Raw genomic sequence first — 26,625 nt, 5'->3', positions numbered from 1 at the left:
ATTTTTGTTTCATCAGACCAGAGGACATTTCTCCAAAAAGTACCATCTTTGTCCACATGTGCAGTTGCAAACGGTTTTGGAGCAGTGGCTTCTTCCTTGCTGAGCGGCCTTTCAGGTTATGTCGATATAGGACTCGTTTTACTGTGGATATAGATACTTTTGTACCTGTTTCCTCCAGCATCTTCACAAGGTCCTTTGCTGTTGTTCTGGGATTGATTTGCACTTTTCGCACCAAAGTACATTCCTCTCTAGGAGACAGAACGCGTCTCCTTCCTGAGCGGTATGACGGCTGCGTGGTCCCAAGGGGTTTATGCTTGCGTACTATTGTTTGTACAGATGAACGTGGTACCTTCAGGCGTTTGGAAATTGCTCCCAAGGATGAACCAGACTTGTGGAGGTCTACAAACAATTTCTTTTGATTTTCCCATGATGTCAAGCAAAGAGGCACTGAGTTTGAAGGTAGGCCTTGAAATACATCCACAGGTACACCTCCAATTGACTCATGATGTCAATTAGCCTAACAGAAGCTTCTAAAGCCATGACATGAAGCTGAAGCTGTTTAAAGGCACAGTCAACATAGTGTATGTTAACTTCTGACCCACTGGAATTGTGATACAATGAATTTTAAGTGAAATAATCTGTCTGTAAACAATTGTTGGGAAAAATTACTTGTGTCATGCACAAAGTAGATGTCCTAACCGACTTTCCAAAACTATAGTTTGTTAGCAAGACATTTGTGGAGTGGTTGAAAAACGAGTTTTAATGACTCCAGCCTAAGTGTATGTAAACTTCCGACTTGAACTGTATATGCATATGTCATATATCTGTAAAGCAATCTTATTTCATTATATCCGAGAAGGAGTAGGACAGGAATCGCCACCACCGGTGTTTGCTAATAAATTTGACTATGAGCTTGTTTTTGACATCTATATTGTGAGATGAACTTTAACGTCGTGGCACTCGTTAGTCGTGTGTGTTTCGGTGTACCAACGTCTCCACTCCTGTTTGTTGTCAATAACATATATATATGTATATATGTATATATATATAAATAGGTATGCCGGTGCTTGAGTGTTCTTTTTTCTATTATTTCTTCAGAGCAAAAGAGAGAAAAAGACTTAGGTGATGACAGGCCTGGGAAGGCTTGTGTTTGAGGGGTAAAGAGGAGCGCTTCTTTCCAATTTACTCCTATGATTTATTGGCTGTTGGGTCCCTGTCTTGGGCCTGACGTGTATTGACACCGAGCCCCACCGATATCTAATTTCAGCGGGAACAAAGAGGAGAGCTCAACAACAACAACAAAAAAGTAGGGAGGAGGGAGAGGAGAGCGAGTGCATCCTGCATTTGTGTGGGCCTCTGCCTTACCTCCCCTGTTTCACTCATTCCATGTCAAAACCTCTACAGCACTGCGTAACTCTATTGGCCCAGTGTGTTTATCAAGCAAGAGATAAGCAAGTGTGTGTGTGATTTGTTGGACCATGGATGAGATGGTGAGAAGGCAGACATGTCTATATTGTAAATGTTGGCATCCTTCCATGTGTAGTTTGTATTGTACTATATCTAGATTGTCTTCAATCGGTACCAAACGGATTAAAACTATTTGTACTTGTTCAGTGTAGGGCAATTCCACTGTAACAGAGTGATGCTGAGACTCCCGATTTTTCACTTTAAAATGTACAGTATATCCAACAAAAACCAATGATTGCGAAGTTAAACACACAGAATGACGGTTTGTGGCGCCGTTCTGTTACCAAACTTTGCATCAGCACGGTTCGTCAAGTAAATGTGTTTTTGTAAAATGTTCAGTGGAATTTGCTAAAAGTTGTGCTCGTGCATAGAGTTGTATGGTCTCTTTAACTTTTCAATCATTGTTTTTTGTTGGATATGCATTTTAAAGTAAAAAAAAATCAGAGCCTCAGCATATACTCTGTTACCGTAGAATTGCCCTACATTGTGCCCTAATGAACACGACCCAGGAGTGCAGTGAGGTCTTACAGGCATGCCTCAGACCACCTCTTGAATCTGAGAGTGTCTGTTGTATGCCTCCTTGTACCACATCCGTACATCCGTTCCAGTAGCACTGAATTTACACTGTTCCTACCCCAACATCCCGTTTCTGCAAATCCCATCTGGTTGTTACATATGGTTGTCACCTCCGGAGAGTTTCTCTCTTTTCCTTTGGATAAAAGTGTATATTAAATGACATTATATTGCCCTAGGTTGCACTGTGCTTTTACCATTAGATCATTTAGCTGATTTTATTCATGTCCCAAAGATTAAACATGTTTTTTTTGTAACTTCTTTTCCAGCTTTTTTCTTCACCAACATACATTTGACATATTACATTTGACATACTACAGACATGGTACTTTTATATACAGCATTCACATGACAAATATATTATGTATACATACATTACATATATACATACATACACACACACACACATGGATACATACACACATACTTATATATACACATATGTATGTGTATATATATATATACACTGCTCAACAAAATAAAGGGAACACTTAAACAACACAATGTAACTCCAAGTCAATCACACTTCTGTGAAATCAAACTGTCCACTTAGGAAGCAACACTGATTGACAATACATTTCACATGCTGTTGTGCAAATGGAATAGACAAAAGGTGGAAATTATAGGCAATTAGTAAGACACCCCCAAAAAAGGAATGGTTCTGCAGGTGGTGACCACACACCACTTCTCAGTTCCTATGCTTCCTGGCTGATGTTTTGGTCACTTTTGAATGATGGCGGTGCTTTCACTCTAGTGGTAGCATGAGACGGAGTCTACAACCCACACAAGTGGCTCAGGTAGTGCAGTTCATCCAGGATGGCACATCAATGCGAGCTGTGGCAAAAAGGTTTGTTGTGTCTGTCAGCGTAGTGTCCAGAGCATGGAGGCGCTACCAGGAGACAGGCCAGTACATCAGGAGACGTGGAGGAGGCCGTAGGAGGGAAACAACCCAGCAGCAGGACCGGTACCTCCGCCTTAGTGCAAGGAGGTGCACTGCCAGAGCCCTGCGAAATGACCTCCAGCAGGCCACAAATGTGCATGTGTCAGCATATGGTCTCACAAGGGGTCTGAGGATCTCATCTCGGTACCTAATGGCAGTCAGGCTACCTCTGGCGAGCACATGGAGGGCTGTGCGGCCCCAAAAAGAAATGCCACCCCACACCATGACTGACCCACCGCCAAACCGGTCATGCTGGAGGATGTTGCAGGCAGCAGAACGTTCTCCACGGCGTCTCCAGACTCTGTCACGTCTGTCACATGTGCTCAGTGCGAACCTGCTTTCATCTGTGAAGAGCACAGGGCGCCAGTGGCGAATTTGCCAATCTTGGTGTTCTCTGGCAAATGCCAAACGTCCTGCACGGTGTTGGGCTGTAAGCACAACCCCCACCTGTGGACGTTGGGCCCTCATGCCACCCTCAGGGAGTCTGTTTCTGACCGTTTGAGCAGACACATGCACATTTGTGGCCTGCTGGAGGTCATTTTGCAGGGCTCTGGCAGTGCACCTCCTTGCACAAAGGTGGAGGTAGCGGTCCTGCTGCTGGGTTGTTGCCCTCCTACGGCCTCCTCCACGTCTCCTGATGTACTGGCCTGTCTCCTGGTAGCGCCTCCATGCTCTGGACACTACGCTGACAGACACAACAAACCTTTTTGCCACAGCTCGCATTGATGTGCCATCCTGGATGAACTGCACTACCTGAGCCACTTGTGTGGGTTGTAGACTCCGTCTCATGCTACCACTAGAGTGAAAGCACCGCCATCATTCAAAAGTGACCAAAACATCAGCCAGGAAGCATAGGAACTGAGAAGTGGTGTGTGGTCACCACCTGCAGAACCATTCCTTTTTTGGGGGTGTCTTACTAATTGCCTATAATTTCCACCTTTTGTCTATTCCATTTGCACAACAGCATGTGACATTTATTGTCAATCAGTGTTGCTTCCTAAGTGGACAGTTTGATTTCAAAGAAGAGTGATTGACTTGGAGTTACATTGTGTTGTTTAAGTGTTCCCTTTATTTTTTTGAGCAGTGTATATATATATATACAGTTGAAGTCGGAAGTTTACATACACTTAGGTTGGAGTCATTCAAATTCGTTTTTCAACCACTCCACAAATTTCTTGTTAACAAACTATAGTTTTGGCAAGTCGGTTAGGACATCTATTTTGTGCATGACACAAGTAATTTTTCCAACAATTGTTTACAGACAAATTATTTCACTTATAATTCACTGTATTACAATTCCAGTGGGTCAGCAGTTTACGTACACAAACATTTTCCAGAAAATGATATCATGGCTTTAGAAGCTTCTGATAGGCTAATTGACATCATTTGAGTCATTTGGAGGTGTACCTGTGGATGTATTTCAAGGCCTACCTTCAAACTCAGTGCCTCTTTGCTTGACATCATGGGAAAATCAAAAGAAATCAGCCAATACATCAGAATTTTGTTTGTAGACCTCCACAAATCTAATTCACCCTTGGGAGCAATTTCCAAACGCCTGAAGGTACCACTTTCATCTGTACAAGCAATGGTACGCAAGTATAAACACCATGGGACCACGCAGCCGTCATACCGCCCAGGAAGGAGACACGTTCTGTCTCCTAGAGATTAATGTACTTTGGTGCAAAAAGTGCAAATCAATCCCAGAACAACAGCAAAGGACCTTGTGAAGATGCTGGAGAAAACAGGTCCAAAAGTATCTATATCCACAGTAAAACGAGTCCTATATCGACATAACCTGAAAGGCCGCTCAGCAAGGAAGAAGCCACTGCTCCAAAACCGCCATAAAAAAGCCAGACTACAGTTTGCAACTGCACATGGGGACAAAGATCGTACTTTTTTGAGAAATGTCCTCTGGTCTGATAAAACAAAAATAGAACTGTTTGGCCATAATGACTGTTGATATGTTTGGAGGATAAAGTGGGAAGCTTGCAAGCCAAAGAACACCATCCCAACTTGAAGCACGGGGGTGGCAGCATCAAGTTGTGGGGGTGCTTTGCTGCAGGAGGGACTGGTGCACTTCACAAAATAGATGGCATCATGAGGAAGGGAAGTTATGTGGATATATTGAAGCAACATCTCAAGACATCAGTCAGGAAGTTAAAGCTTGCTCGCAAATGGGTCTTCCAAATGGACATTGACCCCAAGAATACTTCCAAAGTTGTGGCAAAATGGCTTAAGGACAACACAGTCAAGGTATTGGAGTGGCCATCACAAAGCCCTGACCTCAATCCTATGGAACATTTGGGGCAGAACTGAAAAAGCGCGTACAAGCAAGGAGGCCTACAAACCTGACCCAGTTACACCAGCTCTGTCAGGAGGAATGGGCCAAAATTCACCCATCTTATTGTGGGAAGCTTGTGGAAGGCTACCCAAAACGCAAGTTAAACAATTTAAAGGCAATGCTACCAAATACTAATTGAGTGTATGTAAACGTCTGACCCACTGGGAATGTGATGAAAGAAATAAAAGCTGAAATAAATCATTCTCTCTACTATTATTATTCTGACATTTCACATTGACATTTCACACACTTTAAAATTAAGTGGTGGTCCTAACTGACCTAAGACAGGGAATTTTTACACAGATTAAATGTCAGGAATTGTGAAAAACTGAGTTTAAATGTATTTGTCAAAGGTGTATGTAAACTTCCAACTTCAACTGTATGATATATATATATATATACACACACATATATACATTTTTATTTGTGTTCTTTCTCCATTAAACCTCTGGATATAGGTCTACAGTAGGCCTATACATATTGCGTCAGGAACATCATTCATTAAACGTTGATGAGGGTGATAATCAAGCATTATGCCAATGACCAGCCAGAGAGCCAATATATACTGTATCTAGGTAAAGAATCAAGAACGGTGTGGAGGCTGGTATTCAAGCATCTTGTCATCCTGTCATCTTTTCAGAAGGTAGGCAACAGGGGCGACAGCGCGATGGGTGTGTCCACAACCAACTCTGATTTGAGTGTGGTTAGTGTATGTGATGTGTTTGTGTGTGTGTCTGTTTGTATATATGTGTGTGTGTGTGTGTGTGTGTGTGTGTGTGTGTGTGTGTGTGTGTGTGTGTGTGTGTGTGTGTGTGTGTGTGTGTGTGTGTGTGTGCGTGACGTGTGTATATGTGTGTACGTGTGTACTTATGTGTGTGTTTGTGGCGGGTTTGTTTAGACTGGTCAGGATTGGAAAAGCGTGAGAGACAGAGTGAGTGGGTGGAGGCCATACTTAGGGGTTCAAAGTGAAAAGGGGAGGGACCTCCGTCGTTGCGGAGGAATGCAGAGTGAGCAGAGGAGGCCCGATGGTTAGCTGGAGATGGTGTAATTAAGGGGCGTGATTGTGAGAACCATCTCCGGGCCCGCAATAGGGTCCTAGATAAAAGAGTCTTGGGCCTTGTACTCTGTATCTGTTACATGTGGATAATTACTTCAACACACAATCACACACTCACATGCACACATGGTGACTCTCCGGGAGACACAGAGAAGACCAGATGTCACCGCCATACCTGAGAAAGTCTAGTTGAGCGAGTTCTAGTTGGCTAGCCTATAGGCCAGTGGAGGCTGGTGGGAGGAGCTATAGGAGGATGGGCTCATTGTCATGTCTGAAATGGAAGTAATGGAACAGAGTCAAACATGTGGTTTCTATATGTTTGATATGCTTGATACGTTCCATTGAGTCCATTCCAGCCATTACAATTAGCCCATCGTCCTATAGGTTCTCCCACCAGCCTCCTCTAATATAGATTGGGGTTAGCCAACCAATCAGGCGACTTAGGGATTCTGAGGAGTGTCATCAATTAGACAGCTCGGGTGAGGGCTTCCTTTTAATCATGCAGCCCAGTTCGTCGCCCCGTCGGTGCGGCTCGTGTAATTTGGGCCCCTGCCTGAACGTGCTATTTGCAGACTAAAAGGCTTGATGACACGTCACCCTCGCCGCACAGTGCTGCGTTTCAGCCCGGCAGGGTGGGGCGTGGGACGATAAGTGTGGCGTTGTGTTTCTCACCAAAGACATCAGCGTTGGTTAGTTAGTTTGGCAGGGGCTCGCAATGTTTTTTGTTCCCCAACCCAAACTAACACAAAACCCGAGGATTCTATCACAGCTGTATGCCAGCTTCCTAATCACAAAAAGTTCCTTCTTACCCCCATCAATGATGCAATGTCTGATAACACAACGCTTAGAATAAGCCATGTCAAACATAAATTGGAGGCATGGGTAACACTAACTTTCTTAAAAAATACATTTAAAACCAAAACAAAATAGAATCCACCCACCAAAACAAAATGGAATCCCTCAAACCCATTCATGGTTAGGACATGAGAACCAGAGGCCCAGACCTCTGTGTTGTCTCCAGACTGTTGGATGTCATGCTAGTGGTCTGTTTTCCTGCCTGTGTTGAAAGGGGTCACGGTGAGGTAATGTTTCACCAACTTTGCTGTTGTTATTTCGCAGTTCGCACTCTTCACCCGCTCACACTGAAAACCGAGTGTGCTGAAATACAGCACAGCCCTGGAGATATATGATTATATGATTCACAGGACATCAACACAGAGGCTTTCTTTTGGAGGGGGGCGGTAGTCCTTTCAAGAACTCCATCTCCTTCCCCAAACCCCCTTAGTCTTCTATCAACTCCAGATGGTACGAGTGTATACTGTACTGTACCGCTGGCTAGCCCTGGCCTCGCCGAGACCTCTTCTCTCCTCTCTTCACTTCCCCTCCTCTCCCCGCGTCGCCTCTCATCTCGTCTCCTCTTCCTCCCACAGGGTGCAGGATAGATAACTGTGAGTCCTGCTTCAGTAAAGACTTCTGCACCATGTGCAAGGCAGGGTTTTACCTGCACAAAGGGCGCTGCTCCGAGAAGTGCCCAGAGGGCTTTGCGCCCCTGGAGGACACCATGGAGTGTGGAGGTAAGACGGGAAACAGCGAAGACATATGTGTGTCTGAAATAGCTCCGTATCCCCTATGTGGTGCGCTTACTGGGCTCCGTTCCAAAGTAGTGCACTATATAGGGAATAGTGTGTCTTTTTGGAGTAATTCATACTGTGTTTGAAATGTGGAAAGTCGACAATGTGGATCACATTGAGGCAGGATCTCCTAGAACTGATTGACTTTACCCAACAGTCTTTTACCTTCTAACCGCTAGTATATATTTTTGAATGAAACAGTAGAAGGATGGAAAGGACCACACACCAAGAGGTTATGGCCATCCTAGTCTTTTCACTATGTACTGTAGTAAACCTTGATTTGGACCCTCCATCGAGTCTCCCTGGCGCTACCCTTTAATGACTCATGTCTCTCCCCACACAGAAGGCTGCGAGGTGGGCCAGTGGAGCGAGTGGGGGTCCTGCACCAGGAGAAACAAAACCTGCGGCTTCAAGTGGGGTCTGGAGACCCGGACGCGGCAAATCGTGAAGAAGCCGCCCAAGGACACGATACCCTGCCCCACCATCGCCGAGTCAAAGAGATGCAAAATGGCCATTAGGCACTGCAGGAGAGGTAAGATGTAACGCCATATTGGCAGACAGCTGTTCGGGTGGGTAGATGAATAATGTGTGTGTGTGTGCGCGTCTGTGTCGTCCATCTCTATCTTTTGGGTGTTTTTGGTCTGTGGTGTATCTGTCATGTGCAAGTCTAGCCTCTCCTCGAGGATTATAGTGCTTTGGAGCAGCGGTGTCAAGTTCATTCCGTGGAGGGCCTAGTCTCTGCATGTTTTTTATTTTTTATTTTTATTTCAATTAAGGCCTAGATAACCAGGTATGGGGAGTTCTTTACTAATTAGGGACCTTAATTCATCAATCAAGTACAAGGGAGGAGCGAAAACCTGCAGACACTCGACCGTCCGTGGAATGAGTTTGACACCTGTGTTTTAGAGACTTGTATCTCGGGTAAGGGGCCAGAACTCCCTCTTGGGATGAACCATTTCCCCTTTCTGGTCTCAGAGTCCCACCAGGTATGTCTGCTGCTCTAGCCCACATTAACCCTGCGTGTCCCTCAAACACAGACCCACCACGTTCTGCCTTTTTTTAAACCTTTTGGTTTTTAGGTGCACAGTGGCGTTTTCATGCATGAAATATCAGTATTTTTCCATGGCCGCCCCATTCAAGCCAGCTCACCAGGTTTTTCTGGGTATATCTCGCTCTCGCGCTCGCGCTCGCGCTCGCGCTCGCGCTCTCTCTCTCTCTCTCTCTCTCTCTCGCTCTCGCTCTCGCTCTCGCTCTCGCTCTCGCTCTCGCTCTCTCTCTCTCTCTCTCTCTCTCTCTCTCTCTCTCTCTCTCTCTCTCTCTCTCTCTCTCGCTCTCGCTCTCTCTCTCTCTCTCTCTCTCTCTCTCTCTCTCTCTCTCTCTCTCTCTCTGTCTCTCTCTGTCTCTCTCTGTCTCTGTCTCGCTCTCGCTCTCGCTCTCGCTCTCTCTCTCGCTCTCTCTCTCGCTCTGTCTCTCGCTCTCGCTCTCGCTCTGTCTCTCGCTCTGTCTCTCGCTCTGTCTCTCGCTCTCGCTCTCGCTCTCGCTCTCTCTCTCTCTCTCTCTCTCTCTCTCTCTCACTCTCTCTCCCTCTCTTCAGTGGAATTCTTCAAAGTATGAACTGCAGGTTTCCTCAATGGCACTCTCTGTTCCCTCCCGTCCATTTGAAAGTTATTTGCGGTACGCACAGCATGTACGTCGACCATTAAATGAGAAGTCAGATCTGGAAATATTTTTTGTGTAAATACAGCTAGGAAAATATTTTTTCTGAAGGTATTCAGTTCTTCACAGATGATCCAAACACACCATTTAGAGCGATGGCCTCAGTCAAGTGTGCTTATTGACGAGGTGATGACAGAAAAGTTGTCCCAAACTCAAATATGTCCCTAACTCAGTCAATGTGATTTCGGATTAGGATGTGCGTGTGTGTATACGCTTCCTTAGGCAAAACAAGGAGATATAGGAGGTATAGTGGCAGAATGGCAGATTGGGTTCAAGCCTTCCGGAAAATTATGAAAAAGAACATTGTTCAAAAAAAGCTGGAAAATATCCTACTCTCTCCAGGATTTTCCACCATTTTTGGTATTGCATGTTAAATCCGAGTACCATTTAGTGAGATGGTGAGAGAGTAAATAAACTTGAAATAAACCATGATCGTCTCTCCTATTGCAGCAATGTTGAGGCAGGCAGTGCTTTCTGGCTTGGAAACTGTCCCGCTGGGCAGTTTCTTGACTCTAGCTGGGCCATGTGCGTGGAACCAACGTTGAAAATACGTTGAATTAACATCTGTGCCCAGTGAAACCGACGTGGAAACAACATTGATTCAAATAGTGTGTGCCCAGTGGGGTGATTATGTGTTCCTGTCTCCTGTCCTGTTTTTTTCTTTAGGAATTTCCCTCCCCCTAATTTAGCACTGCTTGCTTGACCTTTTCCAAAGGTATTTTATGGTCTTCTTTAATTAAAACCTGGCATTGTTGGGCCTGTGTGACTGGCATCAATTATTAAGTATGAGGTCAGTGATGGGGAGTTATTGTGAAAAGTCTCAATTGAATGCATAGCAAAGCTATTCTTCTGCTAGCCTGTAGAAACCGAGTGTGGGGGCCTCTAACGTCGACCTCGCTTATCACTCCTGTCTCACGGTTGATACGGTCATCTATTAGTGTCTTCACCCCATTCAATGTTTCTGGGAATAGCTTCAATTTAGTTGTGTCGTTAAAGTTGTCTGTGGTCGTTGCCGTGTGCTCTTTTTGGTTACACGAATGGCAGAGGTGGCTCGTATCATACAGTTGAGTTTTGTACTTAAACGGAACTGTTAACTCCCCCGACCCTCAAGCCACTCAAGTGGTAGTGAAAAATCCTATCCCCCAAAACTAAGCCCGTGAAACGAAAGACTCGTCCATGTCAAGCTGTTTAAATAAACACTATGTAAAATGGAAGCCATTTAAGTCGAGCGGGATAAGGGAATGCCAAGAAAGAAAAAGAAGAAGGAATCCTCAGGGTTCCACACAGCACAGAGATTCATTTCAGGCAGGCAGCATGGACCCAGTCCCAGTTCCAGACCGACTGACATTGCAAAATAATCACTTCCCATAAGTGATAATGAAGAGTAATCCAATGGGAGGAATGTCTGTCTTTCCCTTTGGTGTGCAGGTGACCAGGAAGTGGTCCAAGCCGGTGGATGAAGATCAAGAGGTTCATGGAAAGGCCTCATTACGCCCGGGTTCATTATTAAATACCTCCCAGTTGACCTTTTAAATTACAACATATTCCAGGGACTTTGGGCAGTAAGGCCCTCCAATGCTATCTAATACACCATGGCTTTGCTCCGCAATATAACAAATTACGTCTCAAGACGTAAATAGGATTATTCCCAGGTTATAACCACAATGTATGTTTTTTTCTTCTAAATGTACCTTTACAACAATACAACCCAACAAGAAAATCAGTTAGAGTGTGAACTAGAGTAGAATCCCGAGTGACATGGAAGAAAGGCTGGGTTAAGAAAATATCATTTGGACTGCATGTCATTTCTTCCGACTGAACACCAGTATTTGGGATACGTATTGGGTTAGATTGCTATGGATTAAAATGAGACAGGAAATATATAAACAGTCGTGGTCAAAAGTTTTGAGAATGACACAAATATTAATTTCCCACAAAGTTTTCTGCTTCAGTGTCTTTAGATATTTTTGTCAGATGTTACTATGGAATACTGAAGTATAATTACAAGCATTTCGTAAGTGTCAAAGGCTTTTATTGACAATTACATGAAGTTGATGCAAAGAGTCAATATTTGCGGTGTTGACCCTTCTTTTTCAAGACCTCTGCAATCCGCCCTGGCATGCTGTCAATTAACTTCTGGGCCACATCCTGACTGATGGCAGCCCATTCTTGCATACTCAATGCTTGGAGTTTGTCAGAATTTGTGGGGTTTTGTTTGTCCACCCGCCTCTTGAGTATTGACCACAGTTCTCAATGGGATTAAGGTCTGGGGAGTTTCCTGGCCATGGACCCAAAATATCGATGTTTTGTTCCCCGAGCCACTTAGTTATCACTTTTGCCTTATGGCAAGGTGCTCCATCATGCTGGAAAAGGCATTGTTCATCACCAAACTGTTCCTGGATGGTTTGGAGAAGTTGCTTATTGTGCGTGAAGTGGCACTAACACCTGCTTGCTGCCATTCCTGAGCAAGCTCTGTACTGGTGGTGCCCCGATCCCGCAGCTGAATCAACTTTAGGAGACAGTCCTGGCGCTTGCTGGACTTTCTTCGGTGCCCTGAAGCCTTCTTCACAACAATTGAACCGCTCTCCTTGAAGTTCTTGATGATCCGATAAATGGTTGATTTAAGTGCAATCTTACTGGCAGCAATATCCTTGCCTGTGAAGCTCTTTTTGTGCAAAGCAATGATGATGGCATGTGTTTCCTTGCAGGTAACCATGGTTGACAGAGGAAGAATAATGATTCGAAGCACCACCCACCTTTTGAAGATTCCAGTCTGTTATTCAAACTCAATCAGCATTACAGAGTGATCTCCAGCCTTGTCCTCGTCAACACTCACACCTGTGTTAACGAGAGAATCACTGACATGATGTCAGCTGGTCCTTTTGTGGCAGGGCTGAAATGCAGTGGAAATGTTTTGGGGGGGATTCAGTTCATTTGCATGGCAAAGAGGGACTTTGCAATTAATATCAATTCATCTGATCACTCTTCATAATATTCTGGAGTATATGCATATTGCCATCATACAAACTGAGGCAGCAGACCTTGTGAAAATTAATATTGGTGTCATTCTCAAAACTTTTGGCAACGACTGTACAGTTGAAGTCGGAAGTTTACATACACTTATGTTGGAGTCATTAAAACTCGTTTTTCAACCACTCCACAAATGTCTTATTAACAAACTATAGTTTTGGCTTTTTTATAGTTTTTACAAAAATTGTTTACAGACAGATTATTTCACTTATAATTCACTGTATCACAATTCCAGTGGAAGTTTACATACACTAAGTGTACACTAAGCCTTTAAACAGCTTGAAAAAATAAATTCCCGAAAATGATGTCCTGACTTTAGAAGCAATAGGAGGTGTACCTGTGGATGTATTTCAAGGCCTACCTTCAAACTCAGTGCCTCTTTGCTTGACGTCATGGGAAAATCAAAAGAAATCAGCCAAGACCTCTGAAAAAATATTGTAGACCTCCACAAGTCTGGTTCATCCTTGGGAGCAATTTCCAAACGTCTGAATGTATCACGTTCATCTTTACAAACAATAGTATGCAAGTATAAACACCATGGGACCACGCAGCCGTCATACCGCTCAGGAAGGAGATGTGTTCTGTCTCCTAGAGATGAACGTACTTTGGTGCGAAAAGTGCAAATCAATCCCAGAGCAACAGCAAAGGACCTTGTGAAGATGCTGGAGGAAACAGGCACAAAAGTATCTATAGCCATAGTAAAACGAGTCCTATATCGACATAACCCGAAAGGCCGCTCCGCAAGGAAGAAGCCACTGCTCCAAAACCGTTTGCAACTGCACATGTGGACAAAGATGGTACTTTTTGAAGAAATGTCATCTGGTCTGATGAAACAAAAATAGAACTGTTTGGCCATAATGACCATTGTTATGTTTGGAGGAATAAGGGGAAGCTTGCAAGCCGAAGAACACCATGAAGCACGGTTGGGAGCACATTGTTGTGGGGATGCTTTGCTGCAGGAGGGACTGGTGCATTTCACAAAATAGATGATATCATGAGGAAGGAAAATTATGTGGATATATTGAAGCAACATCTCAAGACATCAGTCAGGAAGTTAAAGCTTGCTCGCAAATGGGTCTTCCAAATGGACAATGACCCCAAGCATACTTCCAAAGTTGTGGTAAAATGGCTTTAGGACAACAAAGTCAAGGTATTGGAGTGGCCATCGCAAAGCCCTGACCTCAATCCTATAGAAAATTTGTGGGCAGAACTGAAAAAGCTTGTGTGAGCAAGGAGAACTCCAAACCTGACTCAGTTATCCAGCTCTGTCAGGAGGAATGGGCCAAAATTCACCCAATTTATTGTGGGAAGCTTGTGGAAGGCTACCCAAAACGTTTGACCCAAGTTAAACATTTTAAAGGCAATGCTACCAAATACTAATTGAGTGTATGTAAACTTCTGACCCACCGGGAATGTGATGAAGCTGAAATCATTCTCTCTACTATTATTCTGACATTTCACATTCTTAAAATGAAGTGGTGATCCTAACTGACCTAAGACAGGGACTTTTTACTAGGATTAAATGTCAGGAATTGTGAAAAACTGAGTTTAAATATATTTGGCTAAGGTGTATGTAAACTTCCGACTTCAACTGTGTGTATATATATATATATATTACGTGTATGTGGGTATACACTATTTATGCTAATATCTGATTGCCTCCGGCTTGCATTTCCATGCGCTTAAATAATACTGGAAGTCATTTACAGATTCATGTCACCCATCTTAACTCTGACGCACATGGCCCAGCTAGAGTCAAGGATCTTTCTTCCTCAGTGTCTTCTGAGAGACATAATCACTCATCGAGAAAATATACATGGAGATAGATAGTCAAAGCCCAGATAATGTCAAGAAACAAAGCATTTTTCAACGAAATGCGAGGATGCGTCTGAAGCGTGTCTGATATTTTCATGACATCTCACCGTACTGTATAAACAATATGATATAGTTTTCCCTTCCACCACCATGTTTCAATTTCTTTTCTCTACTGATGTTGACCTAATAGCTAGCCAATGGGCATAAATTGGTTGAATCAGTTGTTTCAACGTAATTTGTCAACGTATTGTGACGCGGGGAATCTACGTGGAAAATACATTGGATTTGAAAACAGTTATCAAAGTAAACCGTTGTCTTGAGGGTGAAACTTCAACCACAGGATTATGTGATCATAGTAACCACATTTCAACATAGACAAACCTTGTATAAAATATGTTGAATTTGTACCTTTAAAACAACATCTTCAACGTTATAATCAGTATCTGAAAAAACAATAGGCCCGGCAGCACCTCTTACTGGAGAAGTTATCTATCTACAGCTACCCTTTGGTCTCCCATCCAGGATTTTAAACAAGCACAGCCCTGCTTTGCTACGACACCAAGAGACAACAAAAATACTATTCTACTATTCATATTCTTCTATCCAGCACAGTTTAACTGGGTCTTTAGAAAGAGGAGGTGCTGTGATACAATATTCTTTTTGTATCTTTTTTTTTAAGCTAAACTGACATTTTGCATGAGTCACCTCTGGTGGCAGAGCATCCCACGATGACATGGCTCTATACATAGCCGATCAACGCATTTAAATCTGTTTTTGGTTTGGGAGCCATGAAGAAACCTGTCGTGTCGTGTCTGGTTGTTTACAGTATGTATGTTTGTTTACCAAAAGAATAGGAGTGAATCAAATCAAAGTTCATTTGATTAAAGTGCATTTCAAGTTGGATTTGATTTGATTTAGTCTTTAACTTAGATTTCTGTTGTTGTTGAGATAGAGACGTGAATCCAACATCACAGTTATTCATTTGTAGACAAACTGGAATTAAAGCCAGACTAAGTCAGTGCACAGATGGAACTATCCAAACAGAAGATAACTCTCCTTCAAATGTTGATATTTGGTTGCGTTGACAACCAAACAATTCAATATAACTTTTGAAGTCAAATAAATAGCTTATTAACTTGTCGACAGTTAACAAATGACATGTTGGATTCACGTCTCCAACTCAACCAGAAATAAAAGTTGAAGATTAAGCCAGAGGCTCAGATGGAACTTTTCCAGCAGTACTGTAGATACTGCTCTTTTAAACTTAGATCATTTGTTGCGTTGTCAACCAAACACAATTCAATATTACTTTTACAGTAAATAGCCTAAAGGTTAAGGCTATCTTACAAACTAATGTAACATTCAACCTCAAAAGTAGTTACACATCCATGGCCACGTTTTGAGGTTAATGTAATGTCCTATGTTAATCATGTAAAGTGTGCATGTTCAAGATAGCATGAATAGGTCATCGCAGGTTTGTGAGATCTTCACAATCACTGTAATAATCTGTGCTGAATCTGCAATCCGGGTCATTTGGTTGTGCTATTAGATGAAGCACAGTGATTACACATTAATGTGGTATAAATAAACATCATATCTGACATTGTATTCCTATTTGAACCTTGCCATGATTTTAAAACGATTGAAAGCACTGTGATAAACATTGAGTAATTAAAAATAAAATAATAATTTTAATTGGAATTTGGTTGTGCTTTTAGATGGTTGAAATCATAGTGATATGACATTGGAAATTCAACGAACTTTTGTCTGTCTTTTTGAGTGGGTTAATATAGGTTGTAATCTCATGGATCAACGTCAACCAAATATTAGCCAATTATCCACGTTGATATGAGTGTGTATCTTCTGACTAGCATGGCGTCTCTGTAACCTGGACTCAGGGGTAGATGTAACATCCTCCTGTAACATTGTGTCTTATGTAACCATACCAAACATAACATATCATACTAATTTGAGTGTCCTGGCTTCACGAAAAAAAAATCACGAAAATTGTGCCGTCTGGTTTGCTTAATATAAGGATTTTTTTTTTTTTTAATACTTTTACTTTTGATATTTAAGTATATTTTAAAACCAAATACTTTTAGACTTACTCAAGTAGTATTTTACTGGGTGACTTTCACTTTTACTTGAGTCATTTTCTATTAAGGTATCTTTGTTTTTACTCAAGTATGACAACTGGGTACTTTTTCAACCACTGCTGTTGGGTGCCAGTCTTCTTCTCCTCACCTCTTCCCTCCCTCAGGGTAGGTAGACAGACTGCTGTTCTGTTGCTTCTATCCTCTCCTCTCTCCCCAGGGTGGTTCTGCTGAAAGGGCCATAAACATGCCTTATTAATAGCTGTTCCATTGGCCTCTGCAATGACACGCTGACTTCTCTCTCTTCTCAACTTCAATATGCTTTAATGGCATGATAACAAGGTCAATGTTGCCAAAGCAAAGTGGTACATAACAACTAGGAAAGCAACAGCAACAACAATAAGAATTGGAAAAAATATATATATATTTATATATATATATATCCAATACAAAAAATGTATTAATGGTCAACGTTCAGAAATCTAATTCAGTACATGGAGAAATTAGTAAAAAAAAACTTAGCTTGTGGCAAGCTGTGACATATTGTGCTGCCAACTAATACGCATCAGACCTTTCCCCCAAAAATACAGAGTATAAGTGTCTCTTTGTTTGATTGCTCTGTGAATGGGAACATTTACATTTTTCATTTGGGGAAGAAGGAATCTCTAACCAATATGTATGGGCCAAAAGATTAGAACGTGTTCTTCAATTTCTATTTCTCCTGACCCACAGTAATGACATAGTCGCTCTGGCCAGCCATGTTTTTGTTATGGCGTCCTGTTTCAATTGCCAGGCTACGATTACTAATGATGTATTTAGTTGAAGATTAAATCTGCATTAGGTGGAAACAACGCAACGTCCAGCCTACCACCGCTGTTATTGTTTTTGTTGCCAAGCTGAAGAGACGGGGGGGGGGGGGGGGGGGGGGGCAGTATTTGTTGTTTGCAGTAACTTCCTCCTTGTTGTAATATTGCAAATCGTCGTGACAGTTTCACCATTAAGGATTTCAGCTTTAAGGTTTTGCTTTGTTTGGGGTCTTTTAAACGGGTGAAGTATTCACTGACGTCTCGTTCCAATGCTTGATAGCGTTCCATCTTTCTCTGACCTTTGACCTCACTCTGCCAATAGTCAATGTATGTGATCTTATTATTCACCTCCAGCTGTCTAAATTCTGCTCTTGGGGCCTCTCTCTCTCTCTCTCTCTGGAGTCTTAAGCTGCTCAGTATTGATGCCATCAGGAATCTCCCTCAGGAGATTTCACCCGCAATCCTAAAAATATAGAAACATTAATCCTGTCATTAGACTCTGGTTTACGAACAGAGATGTAACACGTACATCTCTCCATATCCATCTCTCTCTCTCTCTCTCTCTCTCTCTCTCTCTCTGTCTCTCTCTGTCTCTGTCACTGTCTCTGTCTCTCTCTCGCTCTATATCTCTCTCTCTCTCTATTTCTCTCGCTCTATCTCTCTATTTCTCTCCCTCTCTCTCTCTCTGTCTCTACCTGTATATCTCGCTCTACCCCCCCCCCCCTCTCTCTCTCTCTCTCTCTCTCTCTCTCTCTCTCTCTCTCTCTCTCTTTCTCTCTCTTACACTGTAACTTCCTCTTTCTGCTTAAATTCATTGCAGACAGCCCCCCCTTCTCCTAACCTCCAAGTGATGGGTTATTCCATTTTAATAGTATTAGATGCTGTGTAAACAACTTAAAATGTTTAAGCTCTAAAAACGCCTACTTAATCTTTCTGTAATCCCTGGTTTTTGGATTTAGGCTGAGTAGTAAGGTTTTACACAAACACACCATTGAAACTCATTGGCTAATTTTCTACTGCTCTGCAAATCCGCTTTCAGATTGACAGACCGAAGTCCCTAGTTGTCATTGACAAGCGTGACATTTGTGTATCTCTTGTTTTGCATTTTCTGTGTAAATACGCAAAATAATGAATTAGTCAGCCCAGAGTGGATCGTTCCTAGCCACAGAAAGACGGAGACATGAGATGAGCAAGACTCCCGGGGCCCCATGGCGACAGGGTGGATTTGGAGAGTGTGAGGTAGACTGTTAGAGAAAGAGAGACCCCATAATGATTGTCTATGGTCATTGGGGTTAGGTACCTGTGCTGGATGCGGAGAGGAGCAGAAGTTGTAGGCCAGTGTGGTGGGGGATAATGATCTCCCCTGTGTGTAAGAGGAGAAACCTTCTCTGCTGTAGAGCTCATCTAAGGCCAAGCTCTCCATCACACTATCATCAATCATACACTTAGCTAAACTTCTCCGAACAGGCCCCGAGCACTTGCCTTGCCTTTGGCCAGGCAGCAAATGCTTCTCATTGGAAAACCACTTGTGTGTGTCTGTACAATTGTGCAATGCATACTGTATGTGTACTGTACCTTTTTTTTTCCTGTAGAGAAATCATCACAGCCTATGAAAAAAGTTGGAACGTTTTGTTAACATGTAACTTGTAATACACTATTAGTATTTCAGTATTAGTAGTATTTCAGTGTCCGTATAAAGTAACATGGCTAGGTGAAAGCTAGAAGGCCTGTGAGGTTTTCGTCAGCCGTTAAAGAGCTATGGAATCTGACAGGCAGTGATAGGCAGCAGCTTTGTGTTTAGCAGCCACCTCAGTGTGTCCACAGGTTATGTCTAACCCGGTGTGGTTGTGAAGTGAACACACAGGGCTGTGGACCAGGCTCTGTCTAACTCTTAGTGTGGGTCTTATAGATTTTGTCTACCCCAGTGTGGTTCTGCAGTGTGGTTCTGTAGGGAACACGCAGCTCTGTGGACCTCCTGGCCGTCTCCGTCTGGGAACCATGTGTGGCGGTCGGTTTGGTCCTCCTGTAAAACGATGCACTGAGAAGTGTGACTGCCCCAAATCCGTTTGGGAGGAAGCGCGGCCGCCCGTCTGTAACACACACCGTCCGTGACACCAACAAGCTCGAGCTAGGATTCGCTTGATGTGTTTGTGTGTGTGTGTGTCAAATCAAATCAAAGTTGATTCACATGACAGAATACAACGGGTGTAAGCCATACAGTGAAATGCTTACATACTAGTTCTTACTTACAAGCTCGTGTGTGTGTGTGTGTGTGTGTGTGTGTGTGTGTGTGTGTGTGTGTGTGTGTGTGTGTGTGTGTGTGTGTGTGTGTGTGTGTGTGTGTGTGTGTGTGTGTGTGTGTGTGTGTGTGTGTGTGTGTGTGTGTGTGTGTGTGTGTATGTGTACTGTGTCACACAGAATTTGCCTGTTTACGGCCAGAAAGCCAAGAGATTTAGGTGCTGGCAAAGGCTATCCGCTGATCAAATCTGGCTCGTGTTTGTTGGTTTGGAAAACCAATATCCCCCAACAAATTTCTGGATGTTTGTGTGCCTGTCAGACATACCCGTTCCCTCTCCTGCTGCCATCATACCAGTTTGCAGAACACACGCTGACAGACTTTTACTGAAGGGCTAACTCCTCTCTTATGGAGTGCCCTCCTTTTCCTCCACAGAGAAGTTCATGGGACAGGCCTCGTCCAAACCAAACAGCAAGTGATTTTCCTCTGCCACCACACTCAACCAAACCTCTTAAATGCTCTCGCGAAACAAAAAGGAGATGATTTGTAGATGATGATTCCCGAGTCCTGATGATTGCGTGGCAAATCCGGAATGGGGCCGATGATTAACAGGCAAACTCCGGCCCGGGTAATATCATGGAAAATCCGGATAAATGTGAGCCGCCAAGTGCTTTCCCAGGGCAGATGGAGAGTACTAATTGGCTGCTGGCCTGTCAGAGTGATTATGCGCGCCCCATGCGGCAGCCTGTTGTGACTGCGAGAGCCATGGCCTAATCTTCATTTAATTAGCCCGCACGGCACGGCCGACACGGTAGCCACTAAGTGGGGCCTTCAGAAGTGCCGCGCCCTGACGCTTCCCGCCTCGCCCTCTCCTCGCGGCCACAGGGGCAGCTCTGTCCCCCTCTGACATCGACCATTCACCGCTGTTCTCCAGAGCTGGTGACATGCATGAACTATGTAATGTATCTGAAAGGATTCATTAAGATCATTCATTAAGATGTGACGAGTCAGGATATTCAGGAACAGGTAGCTCTCGGTGATAACGAGGATGTCGTTGAGCGCTGTGTGACATTCATTTCACCTCTGAGCTTGAGATTTGAAATATATTAGAATGGCGAGGTAGAGAGGTTAGAGAGTGTTTACTGCCGTGTTTCTGAGACACAGATAGAGGATGACGGGTCAGAAGGAAAGACATCAACCTGCCATTGGATTGGCCTGCAGCCCTGGGCCAATGGCAGTTATAGCCAACGCTGCGGTCGCACTCACAAATGAACACACAAGTTCGGCTTTCAGTCATCCTCAGTCCCCACCAGTCGCTGCCGTAGATCATTCCTTTTCCTATACGCACTTATAATATTATTTCTTGCATCTCCTAACCGGATGGGAATTGATTATCCAAGCGCACAGCCAATCAACACTTGATTTATACTGACGGTTCCCTGACCAAACTTTGGGTTTATTTTTCTGCCTCTCGAGCGTTTTTCGCGGTGTTAAATCTTCCACTGGAGGAGAAAGTCATTACCAGTAGTCTCCGGTCCTTCTCTGCCGTGGTTGCATTCCTCAAAGGAGGCTTCGGAGGAGGGAGTCTCTGATTAACTCCCCACAAAGTGCCCTGCGTCCTGACCAAAATAAATATGGCCGCTGTCATTTTGTCAGCAACTGTCTTCGGGAGAGCAATATTTGAAACACCCCATGATCCTTGCTGGCTTTTATATGGAGAATCCATCGTCATACCACAGGCATGAGCCATAAACATGTGGAGGCCTTTCAAAGACCAGGGGGGTGGAGGAGAAGGGAGGAGGAGGGGGTGCATTAGTGCTCACTGGGGCTCCATACTCCACGTTATTGTCATCTGGTCGGTTCCAAGCAGGAAGAACGAGGGAAAGGGGGGGGTTTTCTCCCACTCTTTGGCCCGACAAACTAGTCGTTTTACCGAACGGCCTCGCTAGACGCATGTAGTCACATTACAACGTGGAAATCCCAGGCATTTCTGCCATTGATTTTTAACGGCGATGACCATATTAATTATTGCTTGATTTTCTGACGTAAGGCGATGACGTTTTAAGGACGTGTTAAGACGAAAATCTGACGCGTTATACGATGAAACATCCATGGAACAACGGACTACGAATGGGCTTAATCCAGATGATTTGTGTGTCACGAAGGAACCCATCCAGATGTCTGACTGTCTGTTTTTGACCGTGTGTATGTACGCGAGTGTGCGTGTCTGTCCATGGCAGTATGCGTCGAGTGCGAGATAACACGGATCAGGAAAGCCTCCCTGTCTGAGGTTCTGGCTGGGAGGAAATGAGGCGGCACACGCCTAAACAGCGACAGCCCCATCAAAAACAGACGTACACAAACAAACAAAGTGGCAGCACACTGGAGGGGGAGCAGAGCAGAAGGAAAACGTTTCAAGTCCCCATCGACATGTTTCACAAGTGGGAGAAATGTACTGTCACGGTGTGATATTGTCCATGACATGGTTAGGGTTGTAAAGCCAGGTTCTCTGCTGAGGGTTCATTGGAGGTTTTAGGGCATTGATGGTTTGTCAGTGGTTGCTGTATCTAGAGATGAGATCGGAGGCAGTCTTCGGTGCTTCAACAGACTCGCATTGAGGGGATGTGTTCTCCGTGGCCCCTGTGAGGGCACTAAAGGCCCCAGTGTGGCCCCTGCCCGGGATGCATCTCTGCCTGCCAGACCTCCAGGTCTCTGACTGTGTCCCGCACACGCTTCCATCACCACATACAGACCACACATGGCATACCAACACACACACACACGTATTAGCACACACACATACACACACACACACGTGCAAACACACACAAACACACACACTTGCCGACGTACACAGACACAATCAGACAAACAGACCTCAAGCAGAAAAGGACATAGTGTAACTTATGTTTATCTACTCTACTCTACTCTACTCTTGTCTTTTCTCTCTCTCTCTCTCTTTCTCTCTCTTACACTCAAATATACACACATCTTTCAGACATGCAAGTACTATATGACAAAGACAATCGGAATGACAGACAATGTGCAGTGCACACAACACAGGAGAACATTTTAGCGTGGTGGTAGCTGTGCACATTTTCTAGGGGAACGTCGGCGTGCCCGCGTCCGCCCCCTTGAGTGTGCTGGCTGTATGGAGAAGGGAAGGGGGCCGGCTGGGAACATCTGGTGCACAGTTGCACCGGCTCAGCCACCAGAAGCCCTTCTACCTCCCCCCTCCCACTCTCTCCCCTCTTTCTCTCTCTCTCTCTCTTACTCCCCCTTCTATCTCTCTCCCCCCCTCCCACTCTCTCCCCTCTTTCTCTCTCACTCTCTCTCTCTCTCACACCCCCTCTATCTCTCTTTTCCCCTCCCACTCTCTCCCTTCTATCTCTCTCTTCCCCTCTCTCTCTCTCTCTCTCTCCCTCTCTCTCTCTCTCTCTCTCTCTCTCTCTCTCTCTCTCTCTCTCTCTCTCTCTCTCTCTCTCTCTCTCTCTCTCTCACTCCCCCCTCTATCTCCCTCTTCCCCCCTCTCCCTCTCTCCATCCATCTCTGGCGGGCCTGGTCTTTATGGAGACATCACAGCTTTTAATTAGAGCCTGATGATTCACAGAGAGAGGCTGCGGCTTTTGACCCACTCATGTCCAGGAGCTTGGACCCAGGGAACAGACACACAGACACAACAAAGCAACAAGTACAGGCCTACCAGCTGCTGCTCTGCTCTCTGTGTGTGTGTGTGTGTGTGTGTGTGTGTGTGTGTGTGTGTGTGTGTGCGTGTGCGTGTGCGTGTGTCAGTGTTTGTGAACACAGACAAATACAGGGAAGGAGAAGCAGAGCACTTAAGTAGAGGCCCTCTCATAAAGGTTGTACTCAGCTCAACACACGAAGGCAATACACCATGGGTTCTGAGGAGACGGCAACCGTTTGGACTGTCTGTTACTGTAATACGTGTTTTATTACATGGCTGAGTTGAGGGGGATGGCTGCCGTTTACAGGCTCCCTAACCAATTGTGCTATTTTGTGTGTTATTTTGTATATAATGTTTCTGCTACCGTCTCTTATGACCGAAAAGAGCTGTATATAGCCTCGTTATTGTTATTTCATTGAGTTACTTTTTTTCACTTTAGTTTAAATATTTTCTTAACTCTAATTTTCTGAAAACTGGATTGCTGGTTAAGGGCTTGTAAAGTAAGCATTTCACGGTAAGGTCTACACCTGTTCTATTCGGCCATGTGACAAATAACATTTGATTTGATTTGTATGTACAAAATGGAACTCTTGAGAAACCATAGATTCTCCCATGGCTCATCCAACCTCTCAGACTTCTATGTGAATTACTCGAAAGGGAGTTTGACCAATCCCCTTATCGTTGATGCTTTAAATCCCCTGTAAAGGTCACCTAGTTTGCTTCATTGGTGCCAGGCTTTGGGATCATAACCCCACCCCAATAGGCCTTGAGGCTGGGTATTGGAATCACGAGCCACTCAATGATCATCATACAAATCTCCTTTTCCTGTCATATCTCTCTGGAAGGATGTTGTTGCCTGAAATACTCAACTCTCTCTCTCATTCGAGGCGAGACCCTGAAACGGCCGTCGAAATGGACATTGCACCTGTAATCAAAGGAGGCTCAAGAACAAACCCATCAAATGTTTCCCATATGTCAAGACGTCAGGAGAGCCCCCTGTTAGTGTTTGACTGAGTGGAGGGGTATTGGGAGTATTATTGACAGACAGGGAGTCGAGCTGGTGCCTGGGTAGGAGAGGAGACCAAAGCAGCGGCCTATAGCTGGACCATACGGGATCTGTCAGCTTCACTCAGCTGTCTGCTTGACTGGCTTCTGATAGAGCTCAGGCCTTAGTGAGGATCAGGGACTACTGAGAGCGGACTGCTCTGGGTCTCTAACGAGAACACACACACAACAGGAGCTCTGCTAGGACATCAAACAGACTGAAAAGAACTATTTTTACAAAATGGTTTGTAGGGTTTTCACGCTTTGTGAGTGCAAGGAGATGGGGTGGAAACCGTCCAGAGTTACCCAAACAATCCAAGAAGATAGAAACACAAAAACAGGGTTATATCCTTGAGTTCTTTGTCATCCGCTAGAGCACGGGGATTGTGCCATGATTTCCACAGCCCCTCTCTCTGGTTTAGCATCTAAGCCCGCCTGATTTAGCATGGCTCCCTCTTCGTTAGGGCCTAGCTCCCTCATCACGGGACAGTTGTGCTCCGTGTCCAGACATGGGGGGGGGGGGGGATTTCCTCCCCTCCCATTCATTTTCCCAGAGGAGAAGGGGATGAAGTGGAGGATAGGGGGATGAAGGGACTTGGTGGAGAAATTAGCTATAAAGCAGTGAATCATGCTGGACAATTTCCTCCTAGATCCCCCCCCAAGCCCCCCAGGCCAAGGGGGGATGTTGTGGTGTATGTGTGTGTGTATATGGTAGGTGTGGGGGGGTAGACCAGAGGGGCTGTTGCAGTCCAGGGAGAGGAGAGCACACACACATGCCCCAGACAGCAGACAGCCTGTGTGACAGACTCTGAGTCGCCCCTTATGCCCCCATTGGCGTCCTCACAATGCAGACATGATGTTCTTTATGTATGTAAAATGCACCGTTGACACAGCCTTGTTATTTCAGTGTATGTGAGCCCCTCTGTCTGAAAGAGGATTACACTCCGTCGTGTGTGGGTGCGTGCGTGCAGGCTTGTGTGTGTATGCACTATAATACATACGTACTCAGCAGGGCTCATGATAGTGTGAGTACAGTATATATCACACAATTTATTTGTGTGTGCGTGTTCGGAAGGGTCTTCCAGACAGCACCGTGAGCGTTAGCAGAAGAACCCTCCTCCTTGTGGCCCCACAAAAGGGTCCGGAGATTCAGAGAACCTCCCACCACCCAGACCACGTATTGCCTGCCCCCCTCCCTGTTCTGCTGCCCACCTTGGGCGCCCGACCCAGGCCCACTCAACACCCCCAGCAGGCAGCAGGAAATGCATCCTGAAACGAAAAACAAATGTTCCATCCAATGTTTAATCCTTGGTGTGAGGAGGTCACCTCCTTGGCAGGACTACGTACGTTTTGTCTCTGGGTGCTAGCGAGCGTGCTTTTCAAAGTGTACAGTTAAGACTGGGTCGGTGGGGGTTTTTACGGAGGGAGAGAGTCGGGGTGCTCTGGAGTGGGAGGTCTTCACTCTCTTTAGTTGGTTTTAAAAGGCAAAGGCAGAGTGTGTAAAAGTGCACTGCCAAGTCCGGTTTTTATTCGCTTTTACTGTTTAAGAGAATGAATCGCAGAGAATGAATCGCAGAGAATGAATCGCAGAGAATGAATCGCCCTGTTTTAAAATGGTTCATTTCGTTAGGGAATTACCCTGCAGCTACCAATTGATATGTAAACTGTGCGATGGAACGAAGATCAATGATTCTGTTACTACCCCCCCAAGGCACCTTTCTAAGGCATGCAGGAAATATTTACATAAAGTAGATTCAATTAAATGAATTGAGTGAGATCAAATCATTTATTGTGACCTGGAAATGGAAGGCGCCCCACCATGAAAGCATGAGAATGAGAGCCCCACCCTCTCCTCTGCTATGTGACTGAAGTGGAACGTAATTGACATCTCCCCTATTATTCCAGCCACGATGATAAATGTGTAATATTCCACCCATATGCCCCTTGATCTTTTAATTGGACCCCCGGCCCACTCTTACACCACCCCCTGGTTTGCTACAGCTATCCACAGCTCGCTAACACTCACACACACACACACACCTACACACACCCGCTCGCACCAGCACACACACTAGCAGAGCCACACACACACTGAAGCACGCGAACACATACGCATGCATGCATGCAAGCAAGCATGTACACACACACACACACACACACACACACACACACACACACACACACACACACA

At 44.6% G+C, this 26,625-nt stretch overlaps 1 protein-coding gene across 1 annotated transcript in view; it reads left to right on the top strand.

Moving 5' to 3' along the window:
- LOC129837525 (R-spondin-2-like) overlaps positions 1–26,625 on the top strand; it is a 79,727-nt gene that overhangs the window by 47,275 nt on the left and 5,827 nt on the right. The window contains exons 4-5 of the mRNA XM_055903770.1: positions 7,809–7,952; positions 8,353–8,541. Of these exons, the coding sequence (XP_055759745.1) occupies positions 7,809–7,952; positions 8,353–8,541 (333 nt within the window). The remainder of the gene's footprint in view (positions 1–7,808; positions 7,953–8,352; positions 8,542–26,625) is intronic.

Source organism: Salvelinus fontinalis, chromosome 38, assembly GCF_029448725.1.
Source record: "Salvelinus fontinalis isolate EN_2023a chromosome 38, ASM2944872v1, whole genome shotgun sequence".
In the NCBI taxonomy this organism is placed as follows: domain Eukaryota; kingdom Metazoa; phylum Chordata; class Actinopteri; order Salmoniformes; family Salmonidae; genus Salvelinus; species Salvelinus fontinalis.
The sequence above is the reverse complement of the archived record's forward strand: the minus strand, read 5'-3'. Positions and strand labels throughout refer to the sequence as shown.